This window comes from Cebidichthys violaceus, unplaced genomic scaffold (assembly GCF_023349555.1).
Source record: "Cebidichthys violaceus isolate CVI_PGR_0920_01 unplaced genomic scaffold, fCebVio1.0.p SCAF_16, whole genome shotgun sequence".
NCBI lineage: Eukaryota > Metazoa > Chordata > Actinopteri > Perciformes > Stichaeidae > Cebidichthys > Cebidichthys violaceus.
This window is the reverse complement of record NW_027176329.1, coordinates 14,325,625-14,353,187: the sequence shown is the minus strand read 5'-3', so window position 1 is coordinate 14,353,187 and position 27,563 is coordinate 14,325,625. Positions and strand designations below refer to the sequence as shown.

At 39.4% G+C, this 27,563-nt stretch overlaps 2 protein-coding genes across 2 annotated transcripts; both read right to left on the bottom strand.

Annotated features, from left to right (window-relative positions):
* Positions 1-1,215: 1,215 nt before the first annotated feature.
* gnb3b (guanine nucleotide binding protein (G protein), beta polypeptide 3b) lies at positions 1,216-7,766 on the bottom strand. Its single transcript, XM_068710655.1, has 8 exons — positions 7,690-7,766; positions 6,690-6,835; positions 5,561-5,624; positions 4,740-4,896; positions 4,543-4,609; positions 3,597-3,798; positions 2,537-2,753; positions 1,216-1,322 (listed from the first exon to the last, which is right to left on the bottom strand). Exons 1-8 carry the CDS (start codon positions 7,756-7,758, stop codon positions 1,216-1,218), a joined length of 1,029 nt encoding a protein of 342 aa, XP_068566756.1. The 5' UTR covers positions 7,759-7,766.
* An 8,141-nt stretch (positions 7,767-15,907) lies between these two features.
* On the bottom strand, positions 15,908-24,868 carry LOC137872925 (CD209 antigen-like protein C). Its single transcript, XM_068711435.1, has 6 exons — positions 24,618-24,868; positions 22,382-22,510; positions 21,794-21,994; positions 21,479-21,654; positions 20,539-20,654; positions 15,908-17,408 (listed from the first exon to the last, which is right to left on the bottom strand). Exons 1-6 carry the CDS (start codon positions 24,724-24,726, stop codon positions 17,228-17,230), a joined length of 912 nt encoding a protein of 303 aa, XP_068567536.1. The 5' UTR covers positions 24,727-24,868; the 3' UTR covers positions 15,908-17,227.
* Between the last annotated feature and the right edge of the window lie 2,695 nt (positions 24,869-27,563).

The following is a 27,563-nucleotide window of genomic DNA, read 5'->3' as shown; positions in this document are numbered from 1 at the left end:
CTGTTGTGAGTCATGCCGCTGATGTGTGTTGACCTCGCAAACAAAACTTCCCTCCAGACTAGTTTGTCCTCCTGCGCTTGCACCCTCAGGGGACAAATGTAACTACATGCGTCCTACATGCACGTGTAGAAAATAACTTATTATCATTGTAGTTATTTCATATTGTTTTTTCACGACCGTCCCCAGACAATAACACACACAAACACACCGACTCGGACATGGTGTCAATGCAGAATTCTATGTTTATTAGAAAGATTTTTAACAAACATTTTGTCTTTTTTACAGAGGAACTGCACAAGTGTAAACGTACTACAAAATGCAGCTGAACCCAGGGGAGTAAAATGAAGAGTACGGGTCTTTACAGAGTGTTTCTCAGGTCAGACTGCCACCCGGCAGCCGGTCTCTCCACCTCTCATCCGTCTTGGTACGTTATAGTATTTGTCACGGTGAGACGGAGGAAACAGCAGCAGCACATCTCGGATCAAAGTCTGCTGGTCGTTAGCAGGGGACCCAAGATGGCCGCTCTACCGTACACGTATAGTCTGGATATGTGTAGCCCCAAAAAAAACAACCCCAAAATAAAATAAAATAAAAATAAAGACACTGTACATCAACTCTCCATCCTAATGTGTTAAACTATACAACACAAATAAATGTGCATATCAATCTTTCATCTAAATAAGTGCAGGGCTCTTTTACAGGTCGAAGACAATAAAAATAAATTTGTCATCCTACAGTCTTATTTTCAATATTCAAGTGTTCTTTCTTCTTTATTATTGTCAAAAAACTATACATGTATAATTGACATTCTCGATAAGAGCTTATTTTATGCTCGGTAATCATTTTGAATAACGTGCTATTTTTTAATAGTTTTTTTTGTGAATAAATCGTCCTGACAACAATAAGACTCTCTTGAACATACAGCGGGATGCATCGTGCACTGGTTACCTGATGCCATTTATACAACGTGAATCATGCGCAACCGCTCTCATATTTTGCATACATGAAAGAGGAAGAAGTAGAGAGGGAGAGAGAAAGAGAGGAAGATCTGCACCACTATCTATCTATCTATCCACCAGCCTCACTTGTCTGGTAGCTTATTTTCCTCTCCTCTTGAGCTCCCTCTCTCTCTCATCCTTTTCCTTCCCCTTTCCTCCTCTTCCTCTCTTCCACCTCCTCTCTCCCTGGCCCGGTGTTTTCCTCCGTCGGGACGCCTCAGTTCCACAGTTTGAGGAAGCTGTCCCAAGATCCTGTGCAGACGCCCATGCCGTCCTCGGGGACGCCGGTGCAGCTCACCCTGTTGTCGTGGCCGGACAGCACACCTGGAGGGGAGAGGAAAGACGAAGAGAGGAGAGGAGAGGAGAGGAGATGGGAAAGAAGAGGAGACAGAATGCAAAAAGAAGGAATGAAATGAAAGGACAAAAATAAAGGAGAAGGAAGAAGAGAAAAATGAAAGAGCATAGAAAAGGAAGAAAGAAGAGTAAAGAAATGACAGAAGTGGGAATTTAAAATAAAAGATTGAAAGGGAAGTAGAGGTGAGGAAAGAGAGGAAAGGAGAGAAGAGGAGGCAATATGATAGGAAAGGAATGGAAAAGGGAAGGAAAGGAAGTAAGAGGAGAGAGTATGAAAAAGGAGGGCATGAATGTAAAGGAAAAATAAAATTAAAAGAAGCAAAAGTAGAAGAGAAGAGGAAATGAGACAAGAGAAGAGGGAAGGAAAAAAGGAGACTTTGATTCACTTGATCTCATCAACACTGATTTTATGTGATATTTGTACTTATTTGCATGTAAATCATATTTTTTTTTGTCACTTGATGGTCTCAATGGTGTTTTTCTTTCATTTGTGAAATTCTCTTTAGCACATTTGAAACTAACTTTTCTACATTTTTGTTTCTTCCAACTTGTGAGTCTATGTAAAGAATCTCTATATTGAAAGGATGAACAACCTGCTTTCTGTAAGAAGTATTTTCTTTTTATAATTATGCGTTTAGCATACAGTGCATTAGTGGCACCTACCTGATGCAAGTGTAATTTTGTGTCTATTCTATTAATGTTATCTTTAAATACATGCAATGAAAACATAGCTTATGAATCAATTGTATACAGGCCTTTGTATTTATTTAGCCTCTAAACTTAAGTTTTTGCATTATTGATGTTTTTTTATAAAGGTTTATTTAAATTTTCTCAGTCACTGAGACAAGATTAGAGAATTGTTGTAGTGATGTTCTTACTTAACCTAACCAAGTATTTTTTGTGTTTATTTTGGGGGGTTGTTTGTCGGAATTTACAATGTTTAGCGCATGTTTCAAACATGTTACCCTTGAAACATAACTGAGAGTGCAGTTTAATTGAATGGGAATGTAATTTTGTTGGAGACTGGGTTGCTGAACATAGATTTCTGAACATGATACTGAGCTGCACTGATTGTCAATGTGTTCCTTCTGAGTGTAAATAAAGACTTTCGACAGGTTTTCATTCTTAGTTATTTTTCATAGCGAAGAATATCTTGAAATCCTGAATAAATCAACCCCACTCACCGACTTTCTCTCCCTTCAGTGAGTCCCAGATGTGGCAGTTGAAGTCGTCGTAGCCGGCAAAGATAAGGCGGCCTGAGTTGGAGAGAGCCAAAGACGTGACGCCGGCGTTCAGGCTGGTGTCCTGGTAGCAAATCACCTCCTGGTCGGCGCGCAGGTCGTACATCTTGCAGCTGCAGTCGTCGGAGCCTGTGACGATGCAATTTCCACCGGGGAAGTACTGAGGCGAGGAGAGTAGAATATGTATGTGATGAATAAAGCAAAAATGTAGATAATAATAATAAAGGACGTTCTTTCACTCCGTTAAACTTTTGTTATCCTGGCAGGGTTGGAAAAGAGCAATAGCCAGATTGTACTCAACACAGGGATCTTGAACAAGTGCCTTGCTCCAGAGCCCCTCAGTGGTGGCGAAGATGTAAACGCTGCTCTTTCAACCAGATATATTCTACCTGTCTGGGGAAAAAAATGTCTCTTATAGTTGTCTTGAGTCAGTAGTAATTGTGTGTCTCTTTGTAGTTGATTTGTGCCTCTTTGTAGACATTCCGTGTCTCTTTTTAGTTGTTTGTCGTATCTTTGTAGTTGTTTTCTGTCTCATAGTCATTTTGTGACTCTTTGTAGTTGTAGTGTGTCTATTTGTAGTTGCTTTGTGTTTCTTTGTAGTTCTTTTGTGTTTCTTTGATGTCATTTTGAGACTATTGTAGTTGTTTTGTCTCTGTGTAGTCATTTTGTGTCTCTTTGTAGTTGTGTTGTGTCTCTTTGTAGTTGCTCTGTGTCTCTTTGTGGTAATTTTGTGTCTCTTGGTAGTTCTTTTGTCATTTTGAGTATCTTTATAAATGTTTTGTGATTCTTTTGGTCATTTTACGCCCATTTGCAGTTGTTTTGCATTTCTTTTAGTTGTGGTTGTTATCATGTTAGATAGACCATCCCAACTGCCTGCTCATCGTAAACCCAATACAAAAACTCACAGCTAACATCCAAAGGAGCGGTGTCAGACACTAAAATCTTGATAAAAGTTAAATGTTATTTCTGGTATGTGTGATGTGATGCATTGTGGGATCCTCACAGAGATGGCATTGATGTCGCTGGTGTGTCCGGAGAAGGTCTGTTTGCAGGCCCCTTCCCTCAGGTCCCACAGCTTGGCCAGAGAGTCACAGGCTCCAGAGATGAAGGTGTTCATGTCGGAGGAGAGAGCCAGCGACATGCAGTCTCCAATGTGGTTGGTGAAGATGATCTTCTGTTTGCCAGTCTCCAGGTCCCACAGACAGCTGGGGAGGAAGATTAAGTTTTGAGTGCAAGGATGTTATGAAAGAATCGACCACATCATCCTTGGTTCTATGTGTTTCAGGTTCCTTTTTTCTCGTTCAAATTCATTGATAAAGTGCAGTTTTGGGCAGGTTTTCCTCAAGTCCACTTCATATCTGACCTGTGAAACCTTTCACTTTCTAGGCTAAGAAACTGTATGATGCAAAACAAAATAAGTTAATCGTGGGGAATAACTATTATCGGGATAATCGGGAATATTCGGAGTGACTTGAAATAAATGTCTAGCTTGCTATCATTGGTAGAGAGGTGAAAAGTAAAGCTTGATTTGAAAAATACAGGAATTATCATGTGATAAAAAATAGTTGTGGCAAAAACAATGAAAAACAATTAGGTCAATAGATACCTGTGCTGGTATGCACACTATCTTGCTTGTATTTATACCTGTGATGAATACATACACATACAATGTCTGCTCTGCCTATGATAGAACGCTGACTTAGCTGCTTTATGCAAGATTTGTTTGGCTGTATGAAAAATAAACTCTTCATCTATGTAGAAGGATACCTGAACTATATTCAATTTAACTAATGCAAAACTTTGCGGCCCAAATTTTGTACATATTTCTCCTTTGGTCTTGACAGGACAAGCGATTCTCAGAGAAGGTTCGTACTGCAGATGTTTCCAGTGGCATTGCACTGAATTTAGCTAACCTTGTATTGTGGCTGAAGGCAAAATGATCAACTCACCAGGTGGTGTCACCGGACGCTGTCAAGATCTCAGTGTCACTAAGGAAACGGCAGCAAGACAGGTAACCTGGGTGGGAAATCAACATCTTAGTCCGACTGAAAGGCAATTCATTTATTGTTATGCTTTTATGTAACGTAAACTTCATTTTGTTTGTCATTTAGATGGGCAAAATGGCGCCGGTGAGTTTCATCCTCACCTGTGTGTGCGTCCAGTTCCCTGACAGTCTTGGGGTTGGCGGTCTTGATGTTGTACACTGTACACATGTTATCCAGACCACCGCTGGCCACCATGTTACCAGAGGGGGCGAAGGCGACGCTCATCACCCAAGCTGACTTTAGTGGGACAGCAACCAACTGGGAAGTAGACATTTTGTTTAGTTGATTTACGGCCTCCTTCACATATAGAATGTTGCAGGAATGAGTGAGAATAAAAGTGGTTTATGCCACACAGTTTATTTGCAATAATCCAAAATCCAATGAGAAAATCCCTTTGGCTTTTGTCGAGGAAACCAGTGTGACGCTAAACTGCCTGTTGGACTACAAAAATACCTCATCTCTGCAGCACTCTATAAGGGTATAACCCACATGAGCCGTTTGTGTTTATAGGCTTAAACACAATTTGTACAACAGTCAGTCAATCCTCCCACCATGATTTAAATTCCTGACAAGGTGGAGCAGAAGTTAAAGCATCACTAAATACTTAACTCACCACTGAAATCCAGTCCAATCCTAATCTAATTATTTGAGGATTAGAAGTTCCTGAAGGAGCAGTAAAGTACCTAAACCACTCACAGCCTCAGTAGGGTAGCGTTTACTCCTTTGCGGACATGTAACATTTATTTATTTAGTTCCAATTTTACTATTAATACTTTGAGTACCTTTTTGACAGGTGTGGTATCAGAATTCTTCCTCCACCACTGGATATCAGTATGTTTCCGCACCATAAACTGATAAAACCTATTTATTTATAAGACCTTCGAGATACAGATTTAATACAATATAGAGTATGTGATCTCACCTTGTTCCCTGTGAAGGTGTCCCAGACGAGAAGCTTGCCATCCTGTGATGCACTGACCATTTGTCTGTGAGAGAGAAGACAGAGTAATTGAAAAAGAAAAAAATGATTAGATCCCATCAATACTGAAAATCAACAGAATCACAACTTTGTGGTTCAAGTGAGTGCAGTGTCTCATGTTGCAAGCAGTATGGCTCATCATCATCATCTATTAAGTCTCACCAATTAATTATGCCGTGTCTTAATGCCTTTTATGTAAAAGTGTTTTCCAAATCTTTAAGTATTTTTTGACAGGGATGATGCAATTTAACATTGTTCCAATACAGAGCATGAAACCGATTGTATAGCTACATTGCTAATTTTTTAACACCACAGTGTAATTAACACATACAGCTTTCAGTATCATCAAGTCAGAACATACTAGTAATTAGTCCTAGTAAGCCTAGCAATCTAATATCTGTGAGAAACATAGCACAAGACTTTGTACCTGTTTTAAATTTGACTATATTGGAATTTAACTTCCATAAATTTTGTGGAAGACAAACCTACTTGTGTTTTCAGTTGCAAAAATAATCAATAAGCATAATTATCTAAATTGAAGATTATCTAAATTGCTCAAGCTTACTTTCACAGTTGAATTGTTTCAAGAAATTGTGAGGCAATTACCCAAAACTTTATCCAAAATGGCGAATGGAGGGACTTCCACTTATAATTAACTAAACCATTCAGATCATTTCTGCCTCACAGAAGTATTGTAAAATAGGCTTATTGGCTCATCACAGCAGGAAAAAGACAAGTAGAAATAAGAAGAACTACATTTAGCTTTCTCAGTTTCAGTGTCATTGTATTGTACATTCTGGCTCACTGTTACACTGTCCTGGTTTACTGGGACACTTTACCAGATCATAGTTTACAGGGACACTTTTAACAGATCATGGTTTACTGGGACACTTTATCAGATCATAGTTTACAGGGACACTTTACCAGATCATGGTTTACTGGGACACTTCAACAGAACATGGTTTACTGGGACACTTTTAACAGATCATGGTTTACTGGGACACTTTTAACAGATCGTGGTTTACTGGGACAATTTAACAGATCGTGGTCCTGTCAACCCCCTCATCCTCACCTGGAGTCAGCTCCCCAGTGCATGGAATAGATTTTAGCCAAGTGTCCCTTGAGTGTCTTCCTTAGCTTCAGCTGGACTCGGCCCACATCGGATGCCCCTCCTGCTGCTGCTGTCATGTTGCCGTCATTCACAGCCTTGCGGGCCGCCTGGTGGTCACACAGGGAATTACATGTTGGGGTGACACAACAAGTCAAGTCAAGACAGAAGAAAAGAGCAAGGACTTTAAACCTCACTTAGCCACCTCAGTTCCACAAATGTTCTCCCAACCTGCAGTTTTAAGTTCAGTTAATTAAGATTATGTTATTCATGATCAATTTTGATCTGACCCTGAAGAACAATTAAACAGATTTGTAGGTGCTATGTAAGTCATTTAAAGGCATGGAGATAGGTGGTACTGCTAGTGTGAGAGTAGCCCTAATGGTACTGTGGAGTACTGGAGGGGGTACCTGAGATTTTTCCTTCATGCATAATTCCTAAAAATATAATAAGTAAAATTATAAATGTATATGAAAGTTTGATAAACCTTGTTTTATATTCAGTATTCCTACTTTCAATACAGTCATTAACTGGTGTAAACTGTCAACTTCAGCTACAAATGCATTCATGGTAACTGGTCAGGGGGTAAATAGCTGAAAAGAGTATTTCAGAGAGGGGTATAATATTGAAAAAAGTTTTACAACCACTGTATTGTGACAGTCATAGCATCACTGCAAATACTAGTAATGATATTTACAGTAATGGCACTTCAAATAGTACTAGTAATAATGGTGGTAGAGGTAGTTTTGGAAACAATAGATAGTAACAGTACTAGTGACAATAGGAATGAAGTATATTTTACCTATTATCACTGTCCAATTAAAACCATGTATTTCCAATTTTGGGGATTTTAAAATTTTTCAAGTAAACTAAAATATTAACTGTTCAATCTGTGTAATTGGGGCGTCACATTGCTTCCCCATCTTTTACCAACCGGCAACAGGAAGCACGGGATGCTGCTCACCTCAATCTGTGCACGGAGGCCATCGCACTCCTTTTTCAGTGCATCCATTTCAGCTTTCTCAGCTGCCATGGCGACGGTTATTTGGGGATGTTAACTGACGGAAACTGTCAAAGAAACTGTCAATCTGGAAAAAGAGAGAAAAAGAGAGGACGGAAATAAAGACAGAGAAAAACAATAAACTGTGTTAGTTATGTCAAGTATTGACAAGTCAGCGCCTCTGGCTATACTGCTGTCAAACTCCTGCCGTACACTACAGCCCAGTGCAGATACACAGAGATCCACTGACCAGGCATCACTCAGTGACCCAGATACCTTGATCTGGAACACTCAGGTTGTTGTTACACCATCAAGGCTAGATTAGACACATACTTGACGGATGTAATCCCTCCCTAAACCAAAGTTGTAATACAGTTAGGTCTCATGCTGGTCCAGCTATGATGTACAGAGTGTGAAGGGAGAGAGAGATGAAGAACAATAAAGAAAGAAAAATGGCATGGAGTGATAAAAGGAATGACAACGTGAGGGAAAAACAGTGTTCATAGTAGGAAATATATTCTAAAAAAGGATGGCTCAACGGAAAGATTGCACAAAGAATACCAGAGACGGGATTGGAAAGAGAAGAAAATAATATTATTTTGAAGGAAATGAGGGAAAGAGGGAAGGGAGTGAAGAAAGGAGCTAAACCCAGACTTTTTCTCAAGGTACAAAACTACAGGTAACACATGCAGCATGTGATGTTAAAGCATTCCCTGAACACTACATTTCTGAAGTTTTAATGTTCAATATCAGAGTTGAGACCAATCAAAAATCACCACATAATCCAGCAAATCTCCTCGTTAATTAAATAACTTAATCTAATTTACATTACTTTATTGTCATGCACCAATCACCAAGCCAGTTCCCTTGTATGTGCAAACGTACTTGGCAATAAACCGTTTCTGATTCATGATTTAACTCAAGGAATTTATGACCAGCTCATCTTTTGGTGGGGCTTTTGGGATTAGCTTCTCATTTCGAGAGATCCAAAGCATTTTTTGTCAATAATTTTTTAGATTGAATCATTTTTGGGTACTTATTAACTTGTTAACTAACATTAGCATTTTAAGGTCAACTCATTAGCTTGGACCCAGACCAATGAACATGGACTATAATTTTCAGTCGCCATCATCACAGTGAGGCAACAGCAAAGAGAGAAGCGTCGAATGGCCTTTTACTCCTGGTATTAAATGTCATCACTGTCTTTTCAAACACACCGGTTCCTTTACTTTAACATCATTTTGATTTCAAGCCCTGCGTGTAGAAGTTAAGTGTATGTGCCTAATACTAATACTGTAATAGGATACTGTCGTCTGACATTTAACCCCAACAACCTCCGTGCTAAATTCAGCTTAATGGCAAGGAAAGCCTTTCAAAACTAAAACTCTGCACTAATGATATGATTGTTGATGCTAAATAGCGGAATTTCCATCATTCAAAGCATGGTTGACAAAATGCAAAAACAAATTCTGTTGGATACAGAAAATATCTTCAACCACTTGTTGCAACGGTTTCCACCCTCTTATAATCACGCTTAAACATTACTAATTTGCAACGGTAAAAATAATAACATATATAATATGGTGATGCAACGTGGCAGTTTGTGGGGACACAGTCAGACAGGGGAAAATAAAAACTTAAATTATTAAAGGGTTACAGCTTGTCAAATTGAGATGTGCATTTTCCACTGTTTTCTGACATTTTCATAGACTGAACACTTAATAGACTAATGGGAAAACCGATCAAAAGAATATTTAAGAACGTAAAGTTGCAGCCCTACACGTGTCTTGCACAATACAATCAAAGGATCAATTTAACAGAAGAAGTGAAGGGTCAGGATGAGGCCTACATGCAGCCTGTGGCAGGATGCAGGGTGGAGGACATGGGAGGGGCAGTGGTGGTTGGGTGGGTTGCTACAGGGCTTTAAATCCCGGGCAGGAGATCTTAAAGGAAGCTTTACCGGTCAAATCTCCTGTCATCCGATTACTGACTGCTCTTTACTCCGGGATCAGAGACACGGGGAGGGAGGGAGATGGTGAGTCTATGTTACAGTCAAACATCAGCAGCTCCTCCTCTACGGTCCCGTTCTCTTACTTGACAGAAACGATGGTGCATTTGTGCGCTCGCACATAAAAAGTTTCGACTCTCAAGTAAAACCGTTTTCCCGAAGAATTCCAAAAACAATTGAAAAAGTGTATCAGTAAGAAACAAAACCCCGTTTTGCAATAGCAACCCAAGCAACATCAAACCTGCAGCATAGAAATCTGCCGGCCTGAGTGAGCTGGAGGACGTCGGGCCCTGTGTGATAGATCAGGCTGCAGCTTACTGCTGCCACACCTGAGGCACCAATCCTCTTTGGCAGCTTCCCTACAATCCAAAGATCACCTTCAAAGGGTTTAAGGAATCATTACTTTGAATGTAATTCTATATACTAAAGAAAGTATTAGTAGCCTGCAGAGTGGAGAAGCTGGATTTTATATACAACAACTCAGAAGTGAGCATTGGAGGAAAGTTAATGCTTCTACGAAATCACTGCAACGTGCGGCTGCAGCTACATTTCGTGGTTAGCAGGAGGCCATGTGCAGAAAATCCCTAATAATATGAAAGTTTACCATAACTCTCCTGTGTTGCACTGTGAAGCAATAGTCCACTTCCTGTTTTTTCAATTCACACAAAAGCAAAGGAAATCCACTTCCTTTCTTCCTAGTCTCACAAAGTTAGAGGACGCAGCTTCACAGCGTTTCGCCACAGCTCCAAACGTTCTCCAACAGCAGAGGAAGCACCTGAAAAGAGGAAGCGTAAAAGAAGAAACTCACAACGTGGTCAATTCTCTCCTTCTGCACCGATTGCAGATCCTGGTCCCAGACACCTCCGGCTCTGTGTTCCCCTTTGAAGTTTTTTAGATTCCACAATCCCAGGGTGCTCGCAGGCTCCTCCGACACTCTCCCCCGGCAGACTGATAGCAGCTTACTTGTGAGAAACTCTCTCTTTCTCTCTCCCTTCCTCCACAGTGAAGAACAGATGAGGATTGGAGGGGATGAAGGAGATAAGGGATGAAGGGATAAAGCTCAAAGATGGAAATAGAGAGGGAAGGTAGAGGGAGAGAGAAAGACAGGGAGAGGGAGCATGGCGAGAGGAGGCAGGTAAACCGATTGGAGCAGGAAAATGAGGTTATGAGGTCAAAAGACAAGAGCGGGTGAAGAAATAAAAGAAGGCAAGAAGAGAAAGGGAACAGCTGGAGGTGAAATTTGAGAATATGAGAGAGGAGACAAAAGACTGTGCAGGTTTGCAGAGAAACTTCACCTGTTGCACTTGAAAATTAGGCACTGAGGGAAGGAAACTGACACATCAGCCATGCACATAATTAAATATGAAAGAAAATGCTAATGCTATACGAGCAACCAGTTTTTATGTACAGTAGGTGTAATGACTGCAAACTAAAAGCCAGAACAAAGTAAAAAAATGCGAAAATCTGCCTAATTCCAACAATTTAAGTCATCCTAATGAAGCACGTAAAATCAGTTCAACCACTTATTCATAAATTTGAGACATTATTTTCATTTCTTCAGTTCACTTTGTTTTCAGGATATGTCCCCCTGTGTCCTATGACAACAGAGAGGTGACATTGTACTCTGATTCCTGGCATTGCAGTGCATGTTTTTTGTCAGGATGCAGGAGCGGGGATGGATAGTCTGGGGCGGAGGTTGACATGGGTGAATTGGTTTTCGCAACGCTAATGAGCTGAGCCCGGTTAATCAGGGACTAATGGGATATCCGGGGACGGGCAATCTCGTTAGGGAATTAGAGCAGGTCAGGCTGAAAGTGCGTCACACCTGACACACAGCGAAGGCAGGGAACACAAGTGGATCAAAAGTCAAACGCAGAGTTTTGCCTCAGAAATATGCCAGCTGCTTTTTCAAACTATAATTAAGAATCAAAAGAGATAGTGGGACCATCCATACTTCATTTTATAAGGCCAATTCATCAGCACTTTGAAAGCAATTTCTTCTCCACAATGGGTTTCAACAAACGGAGGAGGTCAGATATATTTGGATGCCGACAGTGAGGCAGGAAAAGAGAGAGGTTTTGAGTCGATCCATGACAGGAAGTAGAGCAGGTATTGCTCTCCAATGACAGATGATCTCTTTGGTCCCCCCCCCCCCCCCCTTAACATCTTGTAATCTGACTTGTGGCTTGAGGGGAGATTTTCTTTTTTTTCTTCTTCTTCTCGGAAAGGTGGCTGGTCGGGGGAACTTCTCATAATGTGTGTGATATTAATTACATCCCTAAACGAATAGTTCATTTCCCCCATCCATATAGACCCTGTTACAGTTTGTACACAACGATGACGTATACGTTAGCGTGCACACTTTATGGCAACGGAACAATGACGGAGTGCGATAGCTTGTCAAACTATGTGAGGGTATTAACCACCAAAGATGGCGAATGCAACCTAAACAAGTTGACTTTCCAGATCCGAGTAATGTTAGTGAGTGAGTAGAGCACATTAGCAAGAGGCCCCATATTTAGTGTCCAGATACCAACATGAGAGACATTACGAGCTTCAAGTCACTACATGATCAAATGACTTTTTTCACTTTTAAAATGGGCGCTACAAACAGTCCAGTGGTGCTTTTAATCGCTTGCAGCCGGTTTAACGAGTGACTCTAAGATGGTCTTAGCGTCAGCAGCTGTTGAAAACTCCAACAGAACATGTAGGTGTCCTACAGAGGCCTTCAATTGCTCTGAAATGGTCCTGATGCTGTCTGAATTCTGTAGAACTTGAGTTTGTTGCTGGAATATCGATTATGACAACAGATTATGCAACAACCAGATATTTGATGCTGGGAACCGTTTTAATGTTTAAACTTTCGAACTCGTCTGGATTGATGGGGCAAAATGCCATATTTCTGCATCGCTATCTTGAGGCAGCAGAAAGAGATTGTACCGTAAAGTTACCCTAAAGTAAACGGTGCAGTATTTGTTGTCAGTACAAAAATCTCAATGTATTGAAAATGTATTTGTATCCAACAAAACTACGCTCCCATAGACCTTAACTGCATCTTCAATTACGTTTTGAGGGAAATGTATTTCCTCCCAGATTACGGTCGCAGATTTTAACACATGGTTAACGTTGTGAATTGATGCACAACGAAACAAAAATGAAGCAGAATTTCTTGATGTTTAGGCAACAAAATGACTTTGCTGGGTTTAGTAAAAGATCAATCAAATAAAATAAGTCCCTTTGTTACGGTACTTTAGTTACGGTCAGTCAACATTGTCTTTTGGTTTCACACCAGACATGGACAGTGGTCTCCCAGTTCAGAGTCCTGTGTTGGCCAGTATATCCACCATGTCCTCTTGTACCACAGAGTATAATTAGAAATGTATTTAACACTGTTTATGCATACAGTATATACCTGGAGAGACATGACATGACACCTGACATGCTATCAGCTTATGAAGTTACCAATATCTTGAGTTGTTGTGTTTGTCCACCAGATGGACTTCTGTCCAATATTCACTTTTCCTTTTAGCTCTGGTACGGTCTCTACCAACTCCTTTATGAAACATCTGTCGTAGCATAACGAGCGATAAAGTCCATACAGGGAGGAGGTCACGGTGGATGGATGGGTCCAAAAACAGAAGACTTTTACCCAGAAGACTGTTGTTTTGTGTCCCATTAAAACCAGAAGTCAATGTTGACTTATTTGTCACGTAACTTCTGTACTTAAGTATTGACACTTAACCCAAACCGCCATCTTTTCCGAAACCTAACCATGTAGTTTTGCTGCCCAAACGCTGCAGGAGAACTGTTTGTGTTGCGGGACATTCGTAGAAGAAGAGATGGAAACTAACAAAATAGGTTTTTGCAACCCAAAGAACTTATTTCTGTTTGTGCTCGTCGAGACACTAAAACCTCCAACGTGGTTATCAGCCGATATCAAGATTTTCCAAGAGACAACTTTTTAGATGATCGGCTGTTTGTATGCGTAAGACGTGAAATCACAATGTCAACCTCTCTGCTCTGTCAGGTAATGTATCCTCGTTACTACACTGCAGCTCTAAGCCACAAGCCTCGTCCTCATTGGCTGAAGATCCTGCTAATCCAGCGTTTGACCTCGTGCTTCATGCTGACATCATCGGTGGTGTTTGACGGCCTCCTCTAAGGGGGACTTTGAGAGTAAGCCTCACCTTGCGCCGTGTCTCTTTTTAGCAAGTGACGCAACAGGTTTTTAGAGTGCTGACATTATACAGGGACATATTGTCCTAACCACAGCGAGGCCCTGAAGTCCTTTCTGCTGCTCAAGTTTATCTAACTTTCAGGCACTGCATGAGGTTAAGTCCAACATTTCATAGAATATAGTATTTAAAATGTATTTATTAATGTTTTCAGAATTTACACACTAAAGTTGTGTTACACTATTTTTTAGGTATCAGATTTGTGCGTCTGTTCTTTGAGTACATTTGTGTGTGTGTGTGTGTGTGTGTGTGTGTGTGTGTGTGTGTGTGTGTGTGTGTGTGTGTGTGTGAATGTAAAGCTACGTGCTCCACTCTCTTCTTCTTCTATGATAAGATACATTAGACAAAAGCCAGAAAGTTTGTGCATCAAATAAAATGTTCTGCATGAGTCACCGTTTGTCTTGTATATTTATTTGTGTGCAATTTTGTATTTTTAATGCACAAAACCAAACAATCAGTGTAAAAAACGCACACAACTCTCTGGTCAAGGCCAACTGTGTTTTCTACTTCCCAAGATAGTTTTTTTTGGGGGGGATTTTTAACTTTCAATTGATCAGCTTCATTTCATTCAATTATTTTTCATCATTAAAAAAAAAGAGTTTGTTGTGCAGACTCATCTCAACACCATACATATGTATTTCCTATGTGAGGCCTTCTGTATATTGAAAAACCCTGACAGCGCAGATGTTTAAGAAATATTTACATTTGACCACACAGATGTTGTGACTTCAAATCCCACGTTGTATTTCTAGCAGCTCTCAAAGCCCAGTTTTTACATTAAAGTTCAATCAGGAAACTCTCGTATTAGTAGTTCATCCCAATCTTCTTTCACTTAGTATGAATGGGAGGATTTATTGCAACATGCAATTTGTCTGAATGTACATATTGGCACCTCACAGATGTGAAGACATTTTGTTATTTATTTCCATAAATGCAAATATGTTTGTGTATATAGTTCATGTACAAACCTTTAAAACATATTTTTGCACATATTTTGCCTTTTACATGATAGTTACTGGAGACAGCATGGGTGATTGTAGCTAAATGATTTGAGCACAAAGTTTTTGTTTATGCTTTTTTCTCCCCCCTGCATATTCTGTTTATGCTTCTTAAATAGACATTTTCTTTTCGGATTCCTGAAACTGAAACTAACAACTGGTCCGTTGTTTGATTTGTTGAAGGGACACTATTGCTCCCCCCTGTCTCTCTCTCAGCCTGTAATCTGGGATAATGGACTGTGACAGAAGAGGGCTAGCTAACTGCCTGATAACTCGCTGTGGTAACGAGCTCAGGAGGGAAGAAGCAATAAAAACTGTGCACACAACAAACCCCACATGGGGACACTCTCAGCCCACTTTGACAAGACAGGAAGTGGACGAGATGAAGACAATATGTAGGGTTTTCAGTCCGGAGAAGAAGAGACAAAACATCAGCCCCCTGTTTCTATTAAATGTGAAGTGCATTAGACCAGAAAGAAAGTGATATTAGATTTGGTTTGGCTGAAACTATATTTTTTAATTCTTAAATGAACTACATTGCTTTAAATGTTATTCTAAGAGAAATAACAACATCATTTTTTTTCTTTCAATGTTTTTGCTTCATTTTCATAACCATCAATCAGACAGTCAAAGTCGTTTTACATTTTGTTTCCAAACCTTTAACAATCTAGTTAAGTTGCTTTGTACTCTATTTCCTTTGCTATCTTAACATTAAATGTGGCCTGCAGACTCCCATATACATTCAACAGATGGACCGCTTGTGTTAGTAGTGCCACCTGCTGGGCAACAACAACAAGGATGACGAGGATGACGAGCAGCGAGACTGAATCAAAACAGTAAAGATGTTGTAACTCCAAAGAGAAATCTTTCCCATTACACATAGTACTCTGACGCATTGTTCATATCAATAAATAAAATACAAGTCATGTGAGACATTAAGATACAAAATAATTATAATTATTATTTATTTACAAGATCCACAGGACTTATTTCTGCATAATTTCAAATGTTTGATTCACGTTACATTCCAATCGAAAACAAAAAAAGTATGAAACTTTGATATTTTAAAGTGCATTATCTTCAAATTGATCATTCTTAATACTTGTGCACAGTTACCATCATGACACTTGTACAGTAAACATAAATCTATTATAAACACTAGTCATTGCTAAAAAGTTCATTTAATATGTAACAAAATAAATGAGAACATTGATAATTATCTTGAATCCCTGATCTATTAAACTAAACAAAACGAATATTGGCAGTGGTATTTTTCAGCCTTGATAATTGCATTCAGTCTTCCTCTCAGGCCGCAACATCCACCTTCAATTTACAAGGAAACGTGATGAAAAACATTTTTTCCTTCTGATTATGTTGCCTCCAAACTCTTCAGTCTAACTGGACTTCATGTGATGTGAAGTTCTACAATCTAAATGTCCACCTTTGTGTTTATTTATTGTATTTCTAAAGACCTAAAAAGGAACAGTTCCATAATAATCTCATAGTAAGTTTCTTTAAAGATGCAATGAGTAAGATTTGGTCACATGCTCAAAACAAATAGGGAGCAGCATTTCACCTCAGGGTTATTACAAATCTCGATTTACAGTCATCAAAAAAAAGAAAAAGAAAAGGCAACTACTAACGTAAAGCAGGGCAAGAATTCACAAAAATTCAACCAGACTGCTGCTATAAAAAAAACCCTGCAGAAGCCACACGTGAATATTAGTAACCTCAACATGACTGTAGCTCTACTTCCTCTCATGTTGGACTGAGGACAGACTGGACGCTACAGTGACTCACTATCGCCTCTCCAGGTTTCAAGTGGTATTACAAGACAGGACGGGCCGGTGCTAGCTGGTTAGCATGCTAATTCCAGTAGACATCTCTGCAACGCAAATTTTTTAATGTTTTTTAACTAAACTTCTGGACAGATCTTATGCTTTGCATCTTTAAATGCTGATATTCATCCTAAAATCAGTGACCAAGAACATATGGAATATCTAAAACATGACAAAATAAAAAGTTCAGTAACTGCTGCAGAGTATGGATAACTTTAAATATCTTCAGACTACTATAAACCCATTTTAATAAGACTTTTAACCCGTGCTTTTAAAACAATGAGAGGAGAGAAGTTCATTTAATTTCATTCATCTTATATTCATCCCGTAAACCTGAAATATCTGACAGTATTGTGTCAGTTTTAAAGTTTCTTTCATGCATGCAGGTGACAAACGACAGACGATCGGAGCGGTGCGGATATCTCAGTGTGGTACGGCGGAGCTGGCGACGGCGTCCATCTCTTTCTCACAGATGAAGGGCCAGTACGCGGTGCAGGGGGCGTCGTACCAGCTCCGGATCGCCACTCGCTCCAACACGCGTGTTTTCACAATGTAGCCACAGTCCTCATTGATGTGGTTGTTGGGCTCGCCGACCTCCCAAAAACTGCAGAATCAAATCAAAATCACCTTCGTCAACAATACATTCAAAGGCAGAATGAGGAGAATTTGTCTGTTGCGGTTTTGTAAACACAATACTCAAAATCCCAGCCAGTGAAAGGCAACACCAGATTCAGTCTAATTTTGAACTAACTTTGCCCGCTTGTCGTTTTGCCTCATTTTATTTGTGTTTTGTGATGCGCGTTTACAATCTGCCACCTTGTCGCAACGTTTTTATTGGGGCCCAGAAATGTCTGGAACATAGCCATATAAGAAAAGAGGGTAGAGTCTGTGCAGATACAGACACCGCCACACACATCTAGTGGGTCATGAGTTAATAATAAGCTTTGAATGAGTCGCAACGTCTAAATATCTGGATGTTCTCCTAAAACAGTACTTCTCAAACTGTGGGGCGCGCCCCTCTAGTGGGACGCAGTGGTATTACAGGTGGGGTGCAGAGGGAAATGCAGATTTTTTTTTTTAGATTCAGTGTATCACACTGCCTAATGATTTGTCTCTGATTTGGGTTTCTGCACACATCATTCGAACGTTGAATGAATGAAATGAAATTAATGAAATTTTGATCGTCTTCCTTATACTACTGTAGAATGGAAGATTGGAGTCTTTTCTCTATAAGGCCACGTTACATTAGCTACCTCCTTATCTATGTTCTTTACTGACGTCAAAAACTATCAGTAGCTGCAACCTCCGATCATGCGGACAAATTATATTTACATCATTAAAACAATTTTGGTACGTTTTTGGACACTTATCTTGGCGTGAGCTCCAGAGGAGGAAAAAAACAGGATTAATGATCATTTAAGAACTGAATGTACTGGTAGTGATTCTAAATTCTTTGGTTGATGCAATTTGATGGTTTGTTTTAAGTGTGATTTTATTGTAAATTGTGTTTTTATGTTGTTTTTAACTCTTTGCTCTTTGGTTGTCTTTTATCTTTGTTTTTATGTGTTTTCATGCACGCTGTCATCTTGACAACCTTGTTAAAGAGATATAAAACCTCAATGCGATGATACTGGGTGAATAAAGGCTAAATACATTTAAAATAAGTGATGGTTACAAGAATTACTTTTATGTGAGTCTATACATTGTTTTATGGATACACTCATGACTCAATTAATCCTACTAATTTATTTCCAGAAAATCTTACAAGATACAAACATAAAAGTTGCAGCCAGCATAAAAAGTGGTTAAAGGTTCAAGAATAAAGGTTAAATATTACAATACATATGAAATCACCCAGCAACATCTGAGCAGAGCTGAGTCAAAACAACATGAGGAAAAACTAACATCTCAGCAGGAAAAGAGGAAGGAAAGGAATGTATGGGGAAAAAGAGGAATGGCAACACGTTAGACATTTTCAAAATGAGGAAGAGAAATCAGATGGTTGTTAGAAAATCTGTTGAGTTGGCATAAGATGGGAACAAAACTTCACTGAGAACAAAATATTTAAAAAAGCCGGAAGCCAGACTAGAAGATAACTTTGCGTTTTAAAGCAAAATGTATTTTTCCACAGCTCCTTCAGACTCTGACTCATTTGTTTTTCATCAGAGCTCAGAGGTCAGGGTCACCTGCCGTGAAGCTCCACGCAGCAGTTACATAAGGCTGCTCAGAGCTGCTGTTTCAGCAGGCAGACATGATCTGGGCCTCCCTCCAGCTGTTACCTCACATCTGTAACATCTAGAACCTTTAACTCATTGTTTATGTACTTAACATCTATGCTTCACATTCCCACTATTAATGTAAATACAATTGTAAAAAAAGGGCCCAAGGTGATGTCCAAATCAGCAGTCCAAAACCACAAAATATTCAATTTATAAGGACTATAACAGGAAAAAGCAAGCCAGCCTTCATTAAGAGAGTTGGAAATGTAATGTAGTTTAAATGTGGTGATACGATGCACATTTCACCTCTCCTGGAGGATAGTCATGTTCACGCGAAAAGTTAGCCAGAGAGATCGTCTCTCTCCTTTACTAAAACCTTTGAGCTCTGCATCCCTCGAGCCATGCTGCCGGCTAAAAATAAGGATCATATTGGTTTCAAACCATTAATAGCTTTAAAGAAGTATACTTTTCCATTGCCTGGGTCCAGACCTTTGAATCGGCGCTGACAATTCTGTCTTTGGAGTCCAGAAACTTCACTTCCTTTTTTGATTTTTTCCATTCAAAAATGTTCTGCACCTCAGGGATGACTTTCCAGTGAAACAGGAAGTATTGCGTTTGCACTTAACAGTGTTTATTTGCCTTGTCTGCTTCCCCCTTTTCCCTCCGTTCAGTGTGAACCAGTCCAACAACCGCCACAGTGCGGCTTGCAGGCCCAAATCTGTGCCAAAGTCTGCAGGTCAGTGTTCAATAGAGGTCCAATAGTCAGTCAATGTGTGTGTGGGTGTTTGTTCAGGTATGTGTGAATCACAGACAGTCTGCAGCAGCAGGAGTGAACTCAAAGTTTGGGCAGAAATGAACTGTTCGTAACACTTATCCACCAACAGAGACTAGGTCCTCCGTGTCTTTCAAGGCTACTTTCATCTTCTGTACCTGTTTTAATACCTTGTGAAGTTCCTCATAAATAATAAATAATTAAGAATCATAATAAGAATGAGTGAGAAACTTTAGTTTATTGTACACTTTTGTCTTTATTGCAGACTTTAGTAGTAGCTACACTAGTCATTGGCAAGAGACAAATCTTTTCTTTTTTCTTTTTTTTGACAATCAGTCAAGTTGTGCCATGAATATCACATATGATGTTTCTCAATTTAAAAGATAATTTTGCATGTCTAGAAATCTGCATGTTTTTGTAAAAACTTTAAAAATACATAATTAGAAATACTACAAACCCAAAAGTCACCTGCTTTATGGTCTGTTTGACTCTAAATGATCATAATTTACTAAATGAACATCATGCTGTATTGAAGAAGACTTGAAACTAGAGATTGAGACCATAAACTCATGTTTACAATGTTTACTGAGGGAATAAATCAAGAGAGAAGTAGAGTCATTTTAGACTAGACTTCTATACAACCAGAGGAGTCGCCCCCTGATGGACATTAGAGAGAATGCAAGTTTAAGACACATTTCCACCTGGTTAGGAGGCGAGATGAGTTGTGAAAGAAGTGAACCTACCCTCCAACCAGCGGGGTGTCATCCACCCATTTCCACTGATCCTCTGTGTGCCCGTCAGTGATCCCGAACCAGTAGGCGTTCCAGTGGCCTCTGGGAAGATGATCCCACAGAAATGTCTGAGAGGAAACACGCAGACAAAGGAAATGTTGAAGTGCATCCAAGGAACACATTCATCACTGGGTTTTTTTTGTACAGCAGACAGACAGCTCAATTCCTGATTTGATTAACATCACAACCCTTATCACCAGACAGGATGTTGATATTGGACGACTCTGCAAAAGCCCAAATTGTGTTAAATGATAGTGTTTGAACTGAGCATTTTTAATTTTTTTGATTTAACTCAATATTCCTGAGTTGTTTTTACGTGTTCAGTAGGAACCAATGGGTTTGGAGCTGAAGGCCACAGACAAGAAGTCAGAAAACATTAAATCAAGCAAGAACACATTGTTTATTATTTACATCCTTTGAAATATTTCTTAAAAGAAGCAATTCCATAACTCCATAAAATATCCTTCAACACATTATTCTGGCAATAGGGTTAGAACATGTGGGTTACACTTGTCACAAGAACTGCTGATTTTACAGCAAGCTGACAAGTGGTATTCGTGTCATATCTGACCCGTTTTCAATCTTTATCTTGAATATACAACGCAACACTAATCAGGTCTATGTCCACAATGCAAGACAGAGAAGCACCGTGGTAATCGGCCAATTAGTCTGCTTTTTCCTGCATCGTTATTCTACCGGTATTTAAAAATCAACTATCTGCCGACCAATTCCACTAAAGGAAGTCATGTAACTTTCCCAAAAACAGTTGGAAGCGGTAGAAAATGAAGCTGCTCTGCTTGATGAAACACGAAACCTAAAGGCGTTCCTCTGGACACACGTCAGCATTGTGGCCGCCATGTTGCGACCAAGCAGCTCGTGTCGCACACTGTACCTGCTCCTCCGCCGTGTGGATGATGGCCAGGTAAGCTCCTTGGCTCTGGCAGTACGACTTGCTCTCGGGCCAATCCCTCGTGGTTCTGGAGATGAAGTAACAGCTGTTGTTGAAGAGATGCCAGTCCACAGGGCAGACGATCGGGGCCTTCGTCGGGGGTTTGATCACCTCAGGAGCTGATGAAAGAGAGCGATTAAGCATCCGGGAAGCAGATCAGTGTGGTGCTCAAAATGCACAGTTCACCCTCAGTAACAGTCTAGAAGTTTATATGTATGTCACCAAAACAAACCCATCTACCAATATGGAGCCGTCTACCTTTCGTGGCTATCATTGAGTTCAGTTTGGCCAGAAGCTCGTCCTTCTCTTTCTGCAGCTGTTTTTTCTCCTCCTGCAGCTGTTTGTTCTCCTCCTTCAGTTTGCTGATGGAGGCGGTCAAAGCCAACGTGTCGAAGTCCTGCGTCTGCTGCTGCATCTCTGAAGTCGCTTCTTTCTCATCTCTCTGAGGTTTGTTCTTATCTGTGGAACATATAGAGTAAACATTATCAATTAACTTGAGAGGAACATCTTGGAAAAAACAAAAGTATCTAAGTTCCGGATCACACACGACAAGACTCGAAGTGCAACATTTGGTGATTTAAGCTAAAAGTTGACCTGAAGGGTGCAGGTGAGTGTTTTTATTTGTAATCTAGTCATTTTTAATTTACTCATTTTAAAAATACAGCATCGGTAGTCTGCAAAAGGCGTCTGATGACACCCTCGTCCACATGTTCGTGCTGCTTGAACACGTGATGGGAGTGTTGGTACTCCACAGGGTTCCTTTTATCATTTTTTTTTAAAAACTTTAATACCGAGAGCAATAAACGAAATGAAACAAAATAAATATCTGACAGTTTGTATACTCACAGTGTGCGGTGACGGCTATGACGGAGATCAGCAGGACGGCACACAGCGTAGCCAGGCAGATGGTGGCGAGGCGGTAGGGCCCGGGGCCGCTCGGCCCGGGGATCAGTCTGATTGGGGAGACTGGGTGAGCTGGAAGTGGGAAGACGGTAAAGATTGTTTATCAATCTAATAAATCAAGTTTTCTGGATATTGTATACTAATATACATAGAGCTAAATATCAAGCCTGTTTAATGTGAATGTTAAAGGCGAGGCACGTTTATTTACACAGCACATTTCAGCAACGAGGCAATTCAAAGTGCTTTACATAAAACATCACAAACATAATAATAATAATAATAATAACAAATAACCATAATCAGATTAATCTATACAACTTCAGTGTTAAAGCTGCCAAAGCACCTCACATCACATACAATGTATTTAACACAGTCATGTAGCAGCCGATGTGAGATAAAGCCTCTCCATCGACTCGTTTCAACACCATCTGTTTGTTTCTTGTCAACATGACTTGTTTTTAGGAGATATGTTGGCTTTGGGAAATAACAAGAACGTTTTGTGATATAACAAGATAAAGTGAAGTGTTTCTTGTAAAAAAAAAAGATAATTTGGTATCTAGTAACAATGAAGAAATGTCAGAAAAAGAAAGTAGAAAAGTTTCTTATTAAAAACGAGAAATGTTTATGTTTGTTTTTGTGTTTCTTGTCCTGGTGGCAGCAACTTACTGCTGTAACGTTTCCTGCTTTCTCACGCCTGATGTAAGGCTGGCTTGTATGTTTTCACTTCTAAGTGTAAGTTTAGGAACACAAGTGCCCTAAATGAAGCCCTCACTAAACATGACTGTGCTGCTGTACTGTTGCATTAAAGGAACTGAAACAGTTGTGGTGCATGAAATCAATTAAACTCTTTCAGTAGGGATGTTCTGGTACCATTTTTCTTTCCCGATACTGATTTTGATAACAGAACTTGCGTATCAGTCAATAGTACCGAGTACCGAGTTAGTACCACTAACGTTAGCCGTTAGCAGTGCTGCGGTGTAGCTCTCCTCCTGTCAATATAAACACAGATTTGTTGTTCACAAAGTAGCATTTTCACGGATCAGCGTGTAGAATAACGATAACGACCTGCAGTGAAACTTTTTTTTTTTTACACTATGATGGTATGGATGTTACTCGTCGTGGCCCCTCCAGCTCTTTACTATGTACTCATTTACAGGTGAAAAACTCAGAGGAATCTCCTCTGCTCTGTTCAGACTTGTGACAAAGCTGTTAGGTACGTTTCTGGCACTACAGTGACGGGTTTGATTTGTTTGGACATGGTGCAACCGTCACCAGGAAGATTTATTCCCACACAGATTTAAGGATTTATTAGTAATGCTGTTGTTAGGCTGTCAGAGTCAGATATATATGAATTGACTTCCATGATATTTAGTGAATACGGTTTGCCAGAGGCAGCCTGACTAAATTTTGCCCATGAATCATGATCCATGTTTTCTTGTTACATTTAGTCAATAAATGAAATGATGGAGAGCTGATTTCAAATCCCAAGGAGAGTTTGTGTGGAAAAATAGTCATGGCTTCAACCCTTTGATCTTTCACCCATTACTTACATATCCTTTATGTTTTTTTACTCTATTTTAGCTTTAGTTATTACTAATTTAACATCTAAGATAACCACAAGGACAAATTATTGTTTACACTATTGTGGTACTTTGTATGGAGTTTTTATGTTGTAATGCACTTTGTAATGTTTGCTCTTTGTTATGCACTTTGCACTTTTTTTGTTTTGAAAAGTGCACATTGAGTCAAGTTTAAAGCAGAAACCGTTTCTGACATTTAATAGACCAAACGATGAATCTATGAGCAGAGGAAATAAGATGAATTGATGATAAATAATCATTACTGGCAGCCCTAGCAAGTATAATTAACCATTGATAATAAATCATAATTAAAAAAAATATTATTGCAAACTAAATATGTACTGCATTCTAATGCTGGATGACACAAACAAAGGTGTGCAAAACTGACATTAAGGTGAAATAACTTAACTTAGTGTTTTGATTTGTGTAGTGAATCCGGTATTTTACACATTCTGTCTTCAATAAAGCAGCGAGCGTGAAGTGAAAAAAAAGTCAACAAGAGACACTCAAATCAAAGTAACTCAAATATTAAGCAGTAGTAGTGATTTGAATTATCCCATGAAGACGCAGCAGTTACATGAAATACTTTGAGTACTTACCGCACAGCCCCACATCTGGCCTGCGGTTCAGATCGTCATATGCGCCCTCGTCGTCAATCAGTTTGGAGTACATCCCCTCACAGGCCAGGGAGCTCCCGGTGGTCGCCATTGCAGCGGTGGAGGAACAAAAAAAAAAAAGTATTGAAATTAAAAGTTTTAAAACAAGTTTCAACGTGGAGTGAAAGGGAAAACAAAAACTCCCAGTCGAGCTGCGAGTGCCCCTCCTCTCCCTGTTTCTACTCCCTATAAACCGTCTCTGCTGCTGCATGTGGAGTCAAGCCCCCCGAAGAACAGCCCCAGATGTGTTCAGGTCATTTGTTTCAAAATAAAAGCCCCAGCGACGCACTGGCGCTTCATAAGTTGTAATGCAGTACTTAAGTTTAAGTAAATATCCTTTTTTATACTCCACTATTAAAAAAAATAGATATCTTTATCTATTGTGAAGGCTTCACTGCACTTATTTCTCACGCATCTCTCTTAGGAAGAAGAAACTTGCAGAATACCTACAAATGAATTAACGTCTGCCTACCAACATATTTTACAAATAAGGACCACTGACAGGAATAAAGTACTGCAAGAAACAACAATGCCAACGTATGTCTTCTCAAAAAATGAAACGTTATGTCAGTAAAGTCATCTAAATAAATAAAAACAGATCATTATAATTTAGGAAAGTTGCATATTGTGTTCACAAAAATGACTGACAGAGTGCATGTATTCAACATACTGAGAAAACTAGTGTCCATTGTGGTCATTGTCTCAGAACAAAAGGCATAAAAACAACAAGTCTCTATTTCAACATGCTCAATGTTGGGCTTTTGTTTTGAAGGCAAAGCTGTGTGTTATCCAGTCGTGTTGTGGTGTACTTGATATAGCTCTCTGACGTTTGTTATGTCACGTTATTTACGGTAAAAATCATAAATGACTGACCACTGCTGTTCTCCAACATTTTTGGGGGGATTCACAGGAACATGTGCAACAGTTTCCAGTAATGTGTTGTGTTTCTGTGTGTCAGGTCTTCACAGTGTCTTCTGGATGGATCAATTTACGATTAGGCACTCCATCTGTCAGCTCCTTCTCAATAAACGGAAAAGGACAAAATAGATGAGATGAATTTGATTGCAGACTAAAATAACAGTAAAACTGTTGTAAATCACTACAGCTGCTGTGGTCAAGGTTTCTCGTGTATCTTAACTTTATTTTTTAACAAAGCTAGCCGCTGTATTAAGGATGTCATGGTGGGTCTGTGGGCCTGTTTGCCTGTTCTCAACAACGATTGATCTCCATGACATTTTGTACTGACACTCATGTTCCCCAGAGGATAAACTGTGATAACTTTGATGATCACCTGACTTCTCATTTGGCATCAGGTCAAAATTTGTATTTGTTCAATTTGTACTTTTTGGTTTAGTAGATATTTAGAAAACAAACGTCAGTCCCACCAGTCTCTACTATACCTTGTATTTAGTGCTAATTAGAAAATGTTTACATGTTAACGTGCTACAATCTACAAAAAAAAAGTATATGAGCCCTGAATGGGAGAGATAAGGAGCAGAGGAATGAGACGAGGGTCAGGATGCACAATGGTGAAGATGATGACAATTTGCTCATCAGCCTAAGTTGCAATTTGTGCCAATTAGCAATATGTTAGCTTCAGCTAGTTAGTTTTATATTTTATGAGATGAGATTTTTTTTTTTTTTTGATCGCATCTGATTTGAATTTTGAGTGAACTGCATTGAATAAAATGATTTGACAGAACCAAAGAAGCATTTATGTCTCTTTTTATCGAATCATTTTCGGTATTTCATTAATTTATATCTAATGTTGTAATGCTCTCAATCACTACATCGATTTGTCTTTTTTTGTTCATTTTCCACCATTTTCCTTGTGGGAGGCCACGCCCTTTCTGCTGACTGTCAGAGGTATTAGGTGTTAAGACCTGGTTGGTCTCATCGACTTCACAGCTGCCAACCAGCTGCAAGTGCAGAAGAGCGCCCCCCTTCAACCGCATGGCCATATGTGAGTACTGCACCTGTAGATAATAATGATAAACAATAGACCTAAACGTTAAGATAATTTAATAGAACACGACACAGAAAAGCTGTTATTTCTTACTATTGTACATACTGTATGTGTAAAAAATAGCAGATTCATACAGAATATAGAGTGACTTAACAGGAGCTTCTTTTTAGTGAGTTCCAGTTGTTTAAATTTGGACCTTGCTGCAGAGATTTAAGAACTGTGGTCAATTAAATGCTGCTTTTCAGTCTGGTGGTAAGATGCTGGTAAATATTTTATAGCTTTAAAGCTTTTATTTTTTTTTGTCGTTGTACCTCCCTGTTCCTGGGTGGAGTTTATAATTATGATGCTTTGTACATTGTTTGTATTGTTATTACAAATGATCACAGAATCCAATCCAAAAAGTCTGTGATTTAAAAAAAAAAACAATAATGACGTGATCAAAAATTGAAAGACAAAGAAGATAACAGTTTTTAGTTGCTGTCCTTATTTCACTGTTATTTGGAAAACAAGGCCATTAAATATAAAGTAGACGTAGAGTGAAGATGGTCTATCCGACTATGATGAAGCTGCAACTGAGACTTTGATGAGTCACTGAAAAAAATATCACCGAATAGCTGAAATACCTCAACAAGGTCTGGTCTTAAAACAATGTTAAATCTGCTGTCCTGCTTCTGCATTCAACGAAGCTTCTACTGAACATGAAGCAATGTCACTTTTGCACCAGAAGATGTCACCATTAAATAATATATTAAACTTTGAAACTCCAGCGACAGCATGGTCCATATGAGATTAATATGTACAACAGAGTGAAATTACCACAGACCATAATGTTTCTGTTACAGTAACGAGAATCAGAGGATTGTTTCGGTTCCCTTTTTCATTTTCTCCACCTTCATCTGGACCGACTCTTCCAACACAGCCTG

Excerpts from the sequence above, each read along its gene's own strand:
- LOC137872925 (XM_068711435.1), bottom strand. The coding sequence starts at position 24,726 with ATGGCGACCACCGGGAGCTCCCTGGCCTGTGAGGGGATGTACTCCAAA. Across the intron at positions 20,655-21,478 it reads TCCACACGGCGGAGGAGCAG|ACATTTCTGTGGGATCATCT; the intron begins GTACAGTGTGCG and ends GTTTCCTCTCAG. Across the intron at positions 17,409-20,538 it reads GACACCCCGCTGGTTGGAGG|TTTTTGGGAGGTCGGCGAGC; the intron begins GTAGGTTCACTT and ends TTGATTCTGCAG.
- gnb3b (XM_068710655.1), bottom strand. The coding sequence starts at position 7,758 with ATGGCAGCTGAGAAAGCTGAAATGGATGCACTGAAAAAGGAGTGCGAT. Across the intron at positions 5,625-6,689 it reads CACTGGGGAGCTGACTCCAG|ACAAATGGTCAGTGCATCAC; the intron begins GTGAGGATGAGG and ends TCTCTCTCACAG. Across the intron at positions 2,754-3,596 it reads GCGACATCAATGCCATCTCT|TACTTCCCCGGTGGAAATTG; the intron begins GTGAGGATCCCA and ends TCCTCGCCTCAG.